General features: G+C 42.4%; 2 protein-coding genes across 4 annotated transcripts in view; one reads left to right on the top strand and one right to left on the bottom strand.

The window, feature by feature from the left end:
* tmem63c (transmembrane protein 63C) overlaps positions 1-1,368 on the top strand; it is a 53,287-nt gene extending 51,919 nt beyond the window's left edge. Inside the window, exon 23 of one of the 2 annotated variants that reach the window (XM_035389673.1) lies at positions 415-1,368. In XM_035389673.1, coding sequence (XP_035245564.1) covers positions 415-639 — 225 coding nt within the window. In that variant the 3' untranslated portion in view covers positions 640-1,368. The remainder of the gene's footprint in view (positions 1-414) is intronic. The other variant, XM_035389664.1, reaches the window with a different exon arrangement.
* Positions 1,369-9,280: 7,912 nt separating this feature from the next.
* ngb (neuroglobin) lies at positions 9,281-14,825 on the bottom strand. Of its 2 annotated transcripts, none has more exons than XM_035409518.1 (5): positions 14,547-14,825; positions 14,161-14,398; positions 13,077-13,185; positions 12,678-12,797; positions 9,281-12,110 (listed from the first exon to the last, which is right to left on the bottom strand). In XM_035409518.1, the coding sequence occupies exons 2-5, from the start codon at positions 14,256-14,258 to the stop codon at positions 11,958-11,960; spliced, it is 480 nt and encodes a 159-aa protein (XP_035265409.1). In that variant the 5' UTR covers positions 14,259-14,398; positions 14,547-14,825; the 3' UTR covers positions 9,281-11,957. The 2 variants fall into 2 exon arrangements, with proteins under 2 accessions (XP_035265409.1, XP_035265400.1); XM_035409509.1 differs by having other exon boundaries at positions 14,161-14,311; positions 14,547-14,822.
* Positions 14,826-15,594: the final 769 nt, after the last annotated feature.

Raw genomic sequence — 15,594 nt, 5'->3', positions numbered from 1 at the left:
TGCATCATTTTTGGGCTGTATTCACTTATGCAATACCTTTAGGTAAATGTCATTCAAAGTTAACACCTTGAACCTCAGAGATTCCTATCATAATTCATATTCATAAAGCCCATACCTAGTAATCGTAGAAACAACCAAGAATGAGAAATTCAAGGTGTCAGATATCATGTACTTTGCAGAGTACTGAATGCCCTTCCACTATATCTGAACATCTGTAACAACTGTGATGATGTCACAACATATTTTGAAGATTTTTAGTAACGTTATCTCAATTAACGTAATGATGAACTTCTACCGATACCTTCACTGAGGGCTCTCTGAGATGCCCGGTTCACTTTCATGATGAGCCACTCTTATTAACAATGTGATCTTGCTGTTTGCGAGGCTGACCCTCTGTCTCCTGTTTCCCCTCAGCTGTTTGTTGCATCAGTGCTGCAGGAGCCGGAGCTGGGCCTGACTCCTATGGCGTCCCCAGCCCACCAGAGCTACGGCACCATGGGCACCCGGCGAGGCTCCTCCCGGGGGCCAGAGGAGGAGGCCCAGTCACAGACCTACGAAACGGAGCTGCAGGAGCCCCAGGAGCCCCAGGACCCCTTTTCCTCCAGCCCCCTCACAGACGCCCAGGAGGGCTACCAGTAACACCCATGCACCCCACAAATACCCCCGCAATCTTGGGCAGGGACAGCCTGCTCTCAAATGCGACACCGCCAAGAAATTAAAGAATGAGAAATGCGCTGCAGTTTTCCTTCAAACTCGACATTCAACCCAACTGCCTCAAAGCCTCTAACTCAAAGCTTACCGGAGAGCTCCTAGACCTCCTCCCTGTTTGAGCCTTTGAAACCATGGGCTCGGCTCACTGGTTCCACTGCTGATACAGTCCCTCCTCCCCAAGAGTTAGCGATGCCAGTTCCCAGTGTCTGACGCCGTCGGACCAGGGTATCAGAGCGACGAAATGACCACATATTCCAACTGCACAGACCCTGAGTGCAAAGCCTCCTCACCCTGGAGAATAACCAGTTCTCTCTATTGAAAAAATGTCCTCGCTGCGTGCTGCCGACAGGCGCCGAGCCAGACGTCTTCTCCGACGGCTGCTCTCCCACTCCTTTCTGCCGTTTCTCAAGGTTTTTTTTTTTTTTTTTCCCTTTTCTGAAGCCTGGCACATTTTGGTCTGCGTGTCCGTGCCGGCTTTGGCCGGAGGACCGGGAGCAGATGCCTGTGTCGGTGGTGGCATGGGACGTCGGCTGTGACAGGTGAACGTTGGCAGCATGGCTTATTCCTGACCCCTCGGCGCCGCCTGAACATTCATCACGGAAACCCGGCGCTGTCAGCATCGGTTCACCCCCACCACACCACCACCCCCCCTCCCCCCCACCCCCCCACCACGGTCTGGGAAGCAGGCGGGAGGGCTCTGCCATGTCTCAGAGGTGGAATGGAGGTCTGTGAAGCCATCTGCAGTGAGAGCGCAGTGCACACAGGAGGCAATGGCACAGGGCAGTGTGTGGAGCCAAAGGGTGTAAAACGCTTCCTGTGTGGGACCAAAGGCAAGGGAACACAGCTGAGGCTATGTCCTGTACTTGGGGGATTTATTGTTCTATCTATTCAAAACATTTATTGCTGTTACTATGATTATTATCATTGCGGTTAGTATTCTTGTCCTATTATTATTATTATTATTATTATTATTATTTAAAACATAATTGCTATTTCCACCGGTGGTTTGTAATGTCAGTGGTGAAATATCCAACCTGCTTGTAAACTCATTACAACGAAAGGCACCTGCTGGCGATAAAATGGCCTTTACAGAGCAAAAGGAGAAACAAAAATGAATTGGTAATGAACTGGGTTCGAAAGCACCGAGGAAAACGGACACAACGGTTAATAAACTCTGGTGCTGGTACAGAAAAATACATTTCAAATTTGAGAAACACAGTCAGTTATCGAGAGTGCCAAGAAACATATTACCAGGCTATGACTCAGATTATTATGCCTGATTCCACATTGCATCTTGGGATATGTAGCCCGAACCTCGTCCAAGTTTCTGACCCCCTCCGCATGTTGTTTGAGAATGCAGCAGTGGCACTGTATGAGGCAAGGCAGACTTGCTTGAGAATAAGCTTTAAGTGCAATTGCTCATAGAGGTCTCCTTATATGTAGTTCCATCCTGAAGACATTCTCCCTTTTCTTGGCTGACCCCCATACTGGTGCCAATGCTTAGCAGTGTAAATTTCTTGTACATTTCTATGGTGTTATTCATTTGCTCCTATTACGTACCTGTCATAAAGTCTGTTGATTTTGTAACACTGCAGGATGTCTTTTGTGCAAGGTTATGGGTTGGTGATCTCCTCGCCAAACTGAATGTAAACTGACAGTGGTTTGTCTCGTCCTTGAAGTTCTCTAGCTGTGCCTTGAAGAAAAAAATTCCCCTTCGTCTGACAATCCAGCATGGCCTGACATATGCTGCATGGACTGAAATGACTGAGACAGGAATCCAGGGGACAAAGACACTCAAACCTCATTCTGACAAGGAATGTGGTGTGGATTTAGTTCATTTCACATTACCTCTCCCCCCGTCTCTTATCAACTGTGCTATTTATACTCTTCCAGGCATTGGACCCCTTCATTCATGGGAAACACATCTTTGCGGGATTTCAGTGTAGGCCTCTGAAGTGGTTTGCCTTTTGTTCTGATAGTGTTTCCGTTGAACTGGAATTGGGTTTTTTTTTTTTTGTTGTTGTTGTTTTGTTTTTGGATCAGTAGCTTATAGTATGAGGTGCCTTGAGGTCAGTGTTGTTCACTGTTACTCCTGGAGTCCTGTGGATCCAGGGTAGCAGAAGTCTCTGTGAAAAGGTCAAAAAGAGTTGAATCCTACCCAGAATCCACAGTCTTCTTGACTCTTGTCTCGCTTATGATTACTAAGGCTCAAACTGAATTCCGGCAGAATTTAAATATATCCCATTCTGTGGCTCCAACACTTCAGAATATGCTTATGTGCTGAGGCCTGAACAGTTAGAACCTGTTCTCCCCTCTTTTTCTGACAACTCACCCTTGGAGTGTCATCTGTATGACCCCGAGTATCTCCATTGTACATTGCAGTTCCTCCTCAGCTGGAACAAGTCCAAAATGTAGAATATTTGGCTAAATGGCATGGTGTTTTATTATGCTTCTTGCATCACCAATTGTTGCAGTTATCATACTGTACATATCAACCAATAAGCAGCAGGTACAGTTCCTACAATGCAATGTAGTGATTTTGAAGTGAACTCCATGTTGCTGGTGTACATTGATTATAATAATGAGCGACCTCTTCTTGTAAGTGCAGACCTAGAGAGAGTTTTTGGGTGTTTGTCAGTGTTAGGAAGTGAATATTGCAGGAGCTGTGTCACAGGGGATTTTTGGATTTGTTTTTGATATTAGAAGGGGGGAGAAGAGCAGCACATGCCCAGTGGCTCTGGATGCAAACCAAAATCTGGTGTTTCCCACATGACCCAAGCCCACAAATAGCCAATTATGCTGTTCACAGTGTTTTCTACCATCTGAGAAATGAATAGAGGAGAGCACCGCAAGGCTGGGGTTTGCAAAAAAAAAAAAAAACAGTTTGAAAAGCACATCAGAGGAATTCCATCATGAAAACACACCCAGTACTGTCCTCTGGGTTTCTGCTACTGCTAGTTGTTTTACAGACTTTAAAATTCAGAATTCTTTTTTCAATAAAGGCTTAATCCTTTTATTTTCATGATGCCATTATTTATTATTTTTATGATTAGTGGATGCCAAAAGAAGAAATGAAATGTATTTCAGACCATCTTGTGGATATACACAAACACACACACACATACTGCAGAGATGATGTTACAAACAACAGCCATGTAAATGTAAATATTGAATGTACCTATAAAACTGAATTCCAATTAGATTGGACATTTAATTAATCCTGTGATATCCTTCTCCATCTGTGGTCTTACATATAAAGATAATTACAATGTGTGAACAAAATAAATTGTAAATGGATGCAATTACAGGGCTGGAAAAATGTTCATTATTATAATTATTCACAAAATGTCCCCAAATTATAATTGGTCTCCCGACATATGTCAGTACAGCTGGAGTCCACTGTGAATCATTACGGGATCTAACAATTTCAAGCATGTACAGTTATGAGTGAAATATTCTTCATTTGGATATATTTTGGCAGTGCAGTGGCTTTCCAGTCTTGTCCAGGCTTATTTTTATCCTTTGCAGGAAATTGATGAGTGTTTAAGTCTCCAACTGAAATCCTAATTATAGCCTCCTCCAAATCATTTATTTTTGCAGAAGAATAAAGGAAAACAAACATTCTGTCATCAGGGCCTAAATGCGGATTTTACACAGAGCAGAGATTGAAGGACTCTGTGGGTAATGACCACTCTCTGGCAGAGCTGGTTTCGTGTCAGAGCCTTTGAAGTGCTGTAAGTTCAATTAAAAATGGAAACTGCTGCCACGCATCTTGTCCTTTTCGGCTCTTTATTTCCCAGGTCGGTGCAGTTTCTGTGCAGTTGGAGGAGGTCAGGAGGTCACCAGGCAGAGAACTTTCAAACAAGGAAGTGATTAAGGGGTGCATATTTTGGGTAAAGGGGTGCATACTTTATATGTCAGTCTATGGAGTCCATGTGCCTCCCAGGTTATGTAAGGACATCATTCCCTCATTTATGATTGAGCTGCACACGTGGCACGCAGTTGACTCGCCTTGTGCAATATTGGCCGTTGTCCAGACGTTTTATGCATTAGCATGAAACACCATTGACTCGGAGGAAGATGGAAAGAATGATGGCTTTAGTATAGACATCTGACAGCCAAAGACTGCAAGTTCAGATACAGAAGTAATGTGTTTCTGCTCCATTTACTGTGTGCTTTTGAAAATCTCAGAGATGTTAAGTGAAAATGCATTCAATACACCCTACACCCTTTTTAGTGAACAGAACCATATATTACTCCTCAAAAAGATTGGTTTTTGTATCACAGGCACTATCAGCAAATACAACTGCAATAAAGTGTCCAGGTTTTCCTAAAGACCTCTGCCCTGCCTCCATCTGGAAAAAGATATAGAGATGTTTCCAGTCTGTCTGCCTGTTTCCATTTTCAGCCATGCAGCCTCATGCCAAACCGAGACGGCGTCTGCAGAGAGACAAATACATTTGGGGAATAAATGAGTTCCTCTGAGTGAGCTCTGGTCCCCACTGTGCATGATTTCCTCTGGCGCGGAGTTAAGGATGACAAATTCACCCACTGACCATGCCGCAGTGGGGTAAATGTATGCAGGTGCTCTCTCCTCTGCTTGCAGCCCTGATGGCCCGCTGTGCTGGAGCAGTGCTCGCGCATACAAAGCACCCGGGCCAAGCCTCCGCGCATACAGCAGAGCTCATTGGCCGGCCTGCCGCTGTGCGGGAGAAAATGCAAATCACGGCTCTGGATGGTTCAGATAGGATGACAGCTTACCGCCAAAGCAGCCGAGTGGGAGGTGAACTAATTTGAGTGTATTCGGGGGGACATATTTCACTTGGGGGTGAGGGGCGTTAATGCGCCTGAGGGCTTGTCTGTCATCTAACTTTTTGAAAGTTTGCAAACACAGTCAGCATCTTATTCAGACTTATGAATTTATAGTGATGATGTTATCGCCATATTCTGTGAGGGACAGTTACAGATAGCTGGAACTAACTGCAGTGAACGAACAGCCTCAGGACTTGTTTAAGTCATGCATGTCGCGGAGTGTGGTTCTCCAGCTCAGGCACACCAGGATTAAAGAACACCCAAGCAGGTTGCTAGGAGCGCCTCAGTGAAATGTCTCAGTCCTTCCGCCACCGCAGATCGCTGCATTCCCAGGGGGCTCTCAGGGAGCAGAATCGGCTGACATTTCCCCCGTGTGACCTTTTTACCTCCCAGTTTCAGTCTGCTTTGTGAAAGGTGAATTCCACAATACACTGCTGCCTATTTGTGTCTCCCAGGTCTCAAAACAGGGTAGCTGTTTCCTTGTGTCCTGTTGAAAAGGAATCATTATGTCTTGATATTTTGCGATGTGTCCATTTCACTCACTAATCAGGGTTTTTGTTTTGTTTACCAGATGCTTAATATGTTCATTTTTTACTCACATCCACAGAGCTTGATTTGTGCATGATTTCCATCTACTCCAACTTGAGTAGTGTCACGGTGACGTTGTGGAATACGATTGTACATTGTAGTTTCAATACAACAAGTTTCATACTAGTCTGCCTGCGTGAGACATTGCTCGGATGTACACGGTAAGCTTAGTTTTGTAGAAAAAGTTGTTCTCAATGGAAACCATGCACAACTTATGCTCTGTGGATGTTTGTGAGTAACTGTGGCATTATATTTGGAAAGAGGCATTGCTGTTGAGTTTTCTGAGCATTGAGCACCACAAAAATATGGGTCCCTTCAGGTCAGTTGCATAAGGAAGAGCACAGTGGATATCCAACTTAGCATTCCAAGTTTACACCTTACAGTTTTTTTTTAACTACTATTGCACATTTCTGCTTGATGACTCGGCAAAGTCTGTGACTTGCAGTGGTTCAGTAAATATTTATCTTTCTTTAGTAGGATGGTAAGTCGTTTAACCTGGCATGCTTCATTCTCTGCATTATGTGTGTAAATTTGTGCCAAGATCCTCAGAATCACAAGTGGTTGTCAAAACTGAGAGGCAATTGATGTGAGATCAATTCCCACGTAGACAGGGGTGCATGCCACCATGCCACAGAAAGGCACACTCGTTATTTAGATTTACGTATTGAAATGCGGCTGTTCTTCCCAGAATGGTGACAGATTTCATTAACAGTGCTTTGAAACCTGCTGTTCCAAGAATCACCTAGGCTAGAATGTTCCCCTCAAAAACCCAATCAAGTGACCTCATGTCAAGTCATCCCTATTACAGCTACTACAGTCAGTAATAAGTGATATTCTGAAATCCTATCAGATTTAGTTACCATCTCTAGTTCAATATCTAGCAGGAGCCCTGTCTGTTAGAAATATATATATAAATCTTCCTTGCAGAGATCTACCTTTGGAATGTTGTTTAAAGACGTTCATTATGAAAATGTCCCTCAAACGGCTTAGCACATCCAGTGCATTGTACAGAAAACCATTTGTGTTGTGTTGTTACATAGGGGTAACTTAGGTAATGTAGGGATCTTGCGTCGAGGCTGGTCAGACCTCCTATAAAATCTGAACCAAAGGCTTACGCAATTATCATTCCTCAGAATGGAACTTCAGAAATTAAACTGAACAGTAAGGGTGCAGTGTCCTGCAGGTCTCACTACTTGAATTTCTTCAGTCTTTCACGTGTTGAAAATATATCCATGTGTGGCCCAGATGGGATGCTATTGTATGGCAGTTTGATGGGCAACACATCCTTTCCACAGTCCAAGCCTCAGTCGTTTAGAAACAGTGCCATTCTGCAGGCTGCTGACATCCAGGGCACTGGGTTCCTGCAGTCCAGGGCCAGAGACAGCCAGGCCCTCAGAGCATCACTGCCTCCCGGCGGTGTGATCTGACAGCGATAAGCTGATTAGCCTGAGTCCACCACTGCTCACCCCCCCCAATTCAATATCGCAGCCCGACGCCAGAGAGCTGCACCTGAGTGGGGGTTGCCATGGTGACACCCAATCCCCTGCAACCAAAAAGACATTGTAGACTTCTAAAAATAATATTCATGAGTTTGCTCGTGTCTGTTTGTTTATCATTTCATAATTTTTCCCATGAGAACGCAACTCAGTCATCCCACAAGTATTTGTTTATCTGTTTGTCCATGTGTGTCTGGGTATGCCTTTGCATATGCCTTTGCATATGTATGAGTATGTGTGTGTGCGTGTGTGAGTATGAGTGTGTGTGTGTGTGTGCGTGCGTGTGCGTGTGCGTGTGCGTGTGCGTGTGCGTGTGCGTGTGCGTGTGCGTGTGCGTGTGCGTGTGCGTGTGTGTTTGCGTGTGTGCATGTGTGTGTGTGTGTGTGTGTGTGTGTGTGTGAGTATGAGTGAAGTACAGAGGATGCATTAAAGACTGAACACCTCTTGCTGTTAGTGGAGCTGCAGTTGAAGACCTTGAATCATGTAACACAAGGTAACCTGGCTAATGAGATGGTTGGGGTACCTGGTAAGGTGGTCACCATGGCAATGGTGGCTCAAGAGAACGTAAGCCTTCAATTGGCCGTCACTATTACAGAACGGGTCTCTCACCTCTTCATAGGAGGTCATGGTGTCCTTCAAGCTGTTGTATTTTAACAGCACTACCATAACAGGACCATTGGAGTTTCACTCCTAATTGGACCTCATAAACCAGGTCCTGTTAAGGTTCTCATAACATGAAAGGAGATACCTGCATGCAGAATCTGCAGCTAAACATACTTTGCAGTTGAAATAGGTTCCTAGATTGTATGAAAGATTTTTTCCTATCCTTTTGAATAGATGGGACTGAATGAAAATGGCCTTCCTGCTGACACTGTTGCCTTCCTAGTGAGACTGTTGTTTCTTTGTATTAAGCAAAAAATGTTTACGGACTATTTGTTATCTTTGTGAAATAGTATACAATGCATTATTTCCATAAAAGACTAGATCATAGTGATCCTACTGCACTAGAGAGCAGGCACCTCTTTCCACTGCTGTCAACTTAAAGGACCTACCCACAGTGCATGAATTTGCATAGGTTCTTCAATGGCTTGTGAAATGTTACAAGCAGTTGATTAAATGACAACCAGGAAATGAGAAGACAGGAAAGTATCATGAATAGGGGCAAACGTGGCACCCTGGATCACTGCTTGAACAACAGAACAAGCTGCCACCCTGACTGTGACATTAACAGCTACATGATAATACTGAATTTAAAACCGCCTGACGAAACACAAACTCCACCATACGGCAGTGCTGTGGAGACAAAAGACAAGGATCACGACCCTGATGTTATCGTTCAGTATTTTGTTTTTTGTTTCGAGAGTGTCCTCGGCTTTCTTGGAAAGGGCAGCACATCGGCACATACCCCGCTAGGACTCCTGGATATTAAATGTGATGTGATTATGCAGGACTATTTCTACCCAGCTCTGCGAGCCTGATTAAGTCCATTCCCATCTCTGTAGCCAGGGGGAAGACATCAGCAAGAACATGATGTGTTGCATAATCTGAGAGAAACAGCAGGAAAGAAAATCAAGCGCAGTTGCAACTGATTTGATTGCTGGACGACACAATTCCTGAAATAACGTGACACGTTTTTCAAGCTAAACAGGAATGATGATTTTCTGAGGCAAATGTGCACATGAGACAACCTTTATTCTGTCTTTGTTTAACAAGTCAGTGTGTAACACGACAATAACAGCTGAATGGTTATATTTTGACAAGCTGCTTCATTGAAGTGAGAGTATTTGTATTTTCTACCAGATGTGTTTTTCGTCACAGGTAGTTGTGGTTGTCCAATAGCAGCTGTGTTGGTGAGGTAGACAAAAAGACACTAACAAAATATTATTTAATGTTATATTACCAAAGAAAGTAGTTTTGAAGTCACAAACGCACACTCACGCACATGCACACACACACAGACACACGCACACACACACACACAAACATACACGCACAGTTAAATAGACTAAGCAAGACTACTCTCTGAAACCATCAGAAAAAGAGAAAGATTGGCAACAACAATCTGCATAGGGTCTCATTAGGAGACTGAAAATTATTTCACAATAAGTTCACCATCTGCAGAACCAATCTATCCTGTTTTAAGGATCTTTAAAACCAATGATTGTAAGTGGAGAAAAAAATTAATATGTATTGCAGTTGTCCTATGTCTATTGAAATTAAAAACCTGAATTTCAAAGCCAACCCAAAGGCAAGGAGAAAATTCATTATGGGGACATCAAATTGGTAGCACAATAATTAAAATTATTGAAAAAAGATTGCAGCAATTAAATCTGATATTTTCATTTCTGGAAGTATTGAACCTCAGGGGCATTTTAAAACAGGATAGAACAATGAATGTCTCCTCTCTTTTTGTCTCCATTCAAATGGCATACTGAAACTCGTCTAAACTTATACAATGTTGTTTGGGTAAAATCCATAGATTGCAAATGGCCTCTGCTAAAGTTTTATGCACTTAAATATATAAAAGTAATTATTTTCAAAATAATTAACACCAGGATAAATTACAATATACATCATATAACAGCAGCTTCATGTAATATATTGTCACATCTATAAATGTCATCTGGCATATTCTATGTCAGCAAACATTATTCTTTAATTCAGAAATGGTCAAAATAAGATAGCATCAACAACTGTACAAATTAGCAGCAGAAATATATAATTATGCACTGGAATCTACATTTAAACCTAGTTAATATTAAAGATAGTTCTATTCAAGAACCCAGTGCAAATACTAATGAATGCTAATTACTTTTTTTACAGAAATAATAGTTGTGATTCCAATAATGTTAACAAACTTCAAACAGAAAAATTGTTATGGTTTGCTCTGATCCTTACTTATATCAGCCTAATTCCCTAAAGCAAGCAAATATCAATGACAACATAAGCATCGTCTAATGAGTGCTTGTAACAGTCTTTTCAAGAGAAGTGAAATAACAGTCTATAGAAGCCTACGGGCACAGGTCAACAGGTGTACGATAAAACAGGTGTATGATAAAACCTCTGCTGAAAGAGGAGAGGAAAATGGCATCCATACACCTTCCAAGTAAGGCGCTCCGTGGATATAGTAACAGTCATAGAGATCACATACAAAACTTCAAATATAACAGTTCTTGTCAGTGGTCATATTGTAAAGACTGAATGGCACGTCTTGTTAAATGTTTTTCCCCAAGGGATTTTGTTGTCAGTTTTGTTAAGTCAATTGTTGGCCAATGAGAATGTTCATTCTATCCTTTCACAGTTTTCACGTTTGGTCCTTATGATATTCAGCTACTTGTGTACTATAAATGGCTAAAATTTCCAAGAAGTAGATTGCAATATTATATTCAGATTAAAAGATGGTATACTGCACAGTTAGCTGAAATAGAAATCAAATACAGATGGCATGTGTTGCTTTAGGAAAACAATGTAACATTAAACTAAAAACGTGCAGAGAGCAGTATCCACAACACTGAGTATCATTATTTGCAGGTGAGATAATTCACATTCCCATGTATATCAATGCACAGAATATATATATATATACCAGAACCATACCACATATACAAGGTAAAGCACCTCATCAGACAAAAAAGACATGACTGTTAATAATTAATATATATTGGCATCGTACGCCAAAAGTGTGAACAGTGCAAGTCAAAGCTTTCCAAAAACCTCTTCACCGAGATAGTTTGTCCTTCAGCAGGTCTATAAAGTATGGAATGTTCCTTGTATTGTTTAGGGAAAGCGGGTGCACCACAATTCTCATAGAATTCACAGTAAAAATCACAAATTTGGGCCATGGTGTCTGGTCACTTTCTTCTCAGTATTTGAGATTGTGAAAGTTGCATTAGAAACATCACAACACCATCACTAGCATCATAATTGTTTGAGTAGGTATGTGAAGCTGATATGTGCAAAGCATGTACAATCCAAAACTATCCTTGTGCTCCTAAGTGTTCAATAAAGATAGAGCACACCCATCACCAGGAAAAGGTATTCTTATGATATTCTGATGTTGTCACAATGTTACCACGTAGTTGCAATGCTACAGCGATGCTGTTAGGATTTCACACACATAACTGGCTGGGTACCTGCCATAAACGTCAAAGCACAGCTGCTGCTAAGACCGTTGGATGGCACATCAAACCTGACAATATCTTGCCTCTGCCACAAAGTGACCCTGCTGGAAGAAAGAACAGCACGGTAGCAAGTTTTTCTTCCCTTGTAAAGCTGCACAAGCCTCAACTTCGAGTCTCCAAAAGTTAACAGGCCACCAAGTGTGGGCCTGGTGTCTTGCGCTCGGGTTGCTTACTCGCTCTTGTGTTCGCCATTTTTCGCCCAGCCGCTGCTCATGGCTGCCACCACGATGCCATACATGTTTAGCCAGGCCTGGCGCAAAGGGGCGGTGTAGGCTTGGCCCAGACTGCATTGCAGCATGTAAAGAAGAGACTCGCCCACCACCTACACACACACACACACACACGTGCATGCATGCATGTGTACAGATGTGCATGCACACAAGTGCACAGGAATGAATGCACAAATACATACACAAATAGAATCACACATAGGCATTTATGGAGACAAATAAGCACATAAAAACAAGTGAAAAATGCACACGCATGCAGACATGTACGCACAAAAGTATGAATGCATAAATGCATGCACATACACACAGCATGTCACAAGCACACATACACATTTACACACAGACATGCAAACCAACATTAATATGCATGGACACATGCGCACACACGTACACACAGACACACACACACACAAAAGATCTGCCGTTACAAACACGGATCATAAATAACATCAATTGCACAAGCATTTGCTTTTTAATGCCATTGAATCTCAAAATTAGATATAAAACTTGACAGTTATTGGGAGGCCAGGGTTTCCTGTAAGTTGGTTCAGTGAAATAATGAGCATTTGTTGTAATGAAGGGAACCCATGGGCAATCTTAACTGCCCTGCAAAAACTTGTATGTTATGTAACCACCAAGGAAAACAGAAATGAACTCACAGAAAATGACTGGGTCTTGACCCCAACAGCCTGGTGCTTTCTCCCTAGATTGAGCAGAAAATCCTCAAGAGAGTGGAGGTCATCCAGGTGATTGACAGCCGCATCAATCACCAGCATCACCTGTAACAAACACAGCTTCAGAGAGAGAACTAGGATCTCCTTTGCATTTCAAGTGAAGGTTTATGATTACAAATCAATATATACAAAAGGTTTAGTTCAAAAACTGATACCCAGTCATTCCATTGAAGTTTATAATCATTCTCAGACTATTAGTGCCTCCTCCTCAAGCTCAAACCCCAATCAGTGCCATAGATGCTGTACAAATAAACGTAGGGTAGGCACGGATATGTGTTCCCCAAGGTAAGGTCTTCATTATGAAGCAAGCAAGATACCACCCACCTTGGTGATATGTTCCAGAAACTCTGGGCTCGAGAGGCAGTCCTGGGTTGAGCCGCAGTTTGTCTTGTAACGGAACAGACTGAATAGCCCAGGGTCCAGTTCAAACAACCTGCCCCCCCCCCCCCCCCCCCAAACACACACATACACACACACACACACACAAGCACAATAAGGTTGTTAATTTAAAACTCAAACCATTCCTTTTTTTTGTAGCCTAAACTATATATATATATGCTTTTTAAGTATCCGTAGATTAGTTTTGTTTTTTTAATACTCAACCTATTTTTAAAACATTACATCTTGCCTTGCATGTCCTTGTTATGGCAGCGTAGTGAAATGACAATCATTTTTTTCATTTGGTTAATGCGAATGAACCAGCAGAAATGACGGAATGACAAATTTAAATGGTTCTGCAGTATTACATAGGTGTCAAAGCAAGCCTGCAAGACAATTTGTTTGCTTTTTCCTTCTGAGCATCTCTTGTAGCGGCAGAAAGATCTTGCTGTCGCCAAGCAACAACTAAAGCCGCTGGTTTCAGTATAGCGGGAGGATGAAGTGCCGGCTGTTTCGGTTCCCTGTCTCTCCGTGTGTTTATGTGTGGGAGGGTCATTAACACAACATTGACTAAGAACTAAGAAGAGCATGTCTGTCTTTATTAATTCACTTTTCAAACATATTGGACACTTTCCTGCATTTAAACAAGGCTGTTACCCAAGAGACAGCTGAAAGCATATATGACAGGCGAACATACTACTGATGTAAACACCTTCAGAATTGTACGCTGGTTCAGGAACACTCCAACCTTGTCTTCATATACACAAGACAAATTTAATGATGGATATCAGTCATGCAGGCACAATAACACACACTCACGTGCACACACACACTCACGCATGTATGCATGCACACACGCACAGAGAAATGGTTTGAGCATGGATATGAACTGGTGAATGCATCCAGGTACAAACATACATGAACATTAAGAAACCAATTTCATTTGTGGTGGTCCATCTCAGGTATGCCTGCAACCTTTAGCACTGCCCGTCTCATAAAAACAATGCAGGACAGTTTGGGGTCTCGGTACCTGGTAAACATGACGATCCCATGAGGGACTTTGTTTTTACCCAGACTCTCCCAACTGTTCCGGATAAGCTCCTTGTCTTTCCCCGTCAGCTTCTCCATGTTTTCGTTGGTGTGCAAGTCCTGCTTCCCCTTTGCCTCCAGATCACATCAACCTGACACATAATCAATGCAGACTTCACTGATCTGCAAGACCCATTACACCCCTGGAGACTTGTCCAGGGAAACATCTATGCTGACTCCTAAAACAGAACACAGATCCTCAAAACCACTCCAAAACAGCAAGCCCAGGCAAAGCATCATAACAGCTGATAGTACTAGCAAAGTCACACCAAGGCATGTCAGTTGCGTTTGCCCAAACCCAGACCCAAGCGAGGAGATGAGGAATACCTTTGGCTGCAGAGACTGAAAATCCACTCTTTCTTTCTGTTTCGTTCTCTGTTAGGCTGGGGTCTAAGTGTGGAGATGCTTGGTACCCGTGTGCTTTCAAATCGGTCAAAGTAACAGTAAGATGAAGTAGTCACAGTGCTTATCTGTCGCTCTGACTGCTATCTCTCTTCTTCGTGCTCTCTAGTGTTGTGGCTTTGTTCCCGCATTTGAAGGAGGCATTTCTCTCTCTCTCTCACTCTCTCTGTCTGTCTCTCTCTCTCTCTCTCTCTCTCTCTTTCTCCCTCTCTCTCCCTCTCTGTCTCTCTCTCCCTGTCTCTCTCTCTCTCTCTCCATCTCTCTCTCTCCCCCCTCAGGCTGCAGCTCCTCCTGCAGGTGGCTGCACTCAACCCACGACTAATAGCACTGTCCTGTTTTCTCACCCCCAAATCCTTGCATAGGTGGATATCAATCAACACCTGAGGGACTAATGTCGCTGTCTGACTAACAGGAGAGGAGGCTTTCATTTTTGGTTTTTGGTACATTACTGTTATGGAAAATGATTATTCACATGAAAAAAATACTCATGTACATTATGTAAACTTACAATGAGCATTTTAAAATGCAGTGTCCTTACATAAATGTATTTCAGTAACAAAACATTGTTTCTGCAACCATGTGTATTATGCATTTTTCAGCCTAAATGGATGTCATATAGCCTACACTGCACAACTTATACATTTTAAACTAAACCACATTCTAAGCCATTTTAACAAAAACTATTTTGTAGACTTAAATTTAAGTACACATATGTTGATTAAATGTGAAAGTTTTTTAACAAGAGCATCATTTAATTTGTTTCCTAATATTCAATGGCTTTGAATATTTCACCAGGCAAAGGAATTATTTCAATTATATATTGTAAACATTTGTCAAAATCATTTTATAGTTTATTTTTTTGTGACTGTTTGTTCAGACAATGGTTTACAAATGACTGGTGCACATTTTCCCTGTATTTTCAGAGTGACTTGAACGTAGTTATATGGCAGTCCTTTTAATAATGAAAACAAAA

The sequence above is a fragment of the Anguilla anguilla genome, chromosome 1 (assembly GCF_013347855.1).
Source record: "Anguilla anguilla isolate fAngAng1 chromosome 1, fAngAng1.pri, whole genome shotgun sequence".
NCBI lineage: Eukaryota > Metazoa > Chordata > Actinopteri > Anguilliformes > Anguillidae > Anguilla > Anguilla anguilla.
Note: the sequence above shows the minus strand (reverse complement) of the source record. Positions and strands in the feature narration are given on the sequence as shown.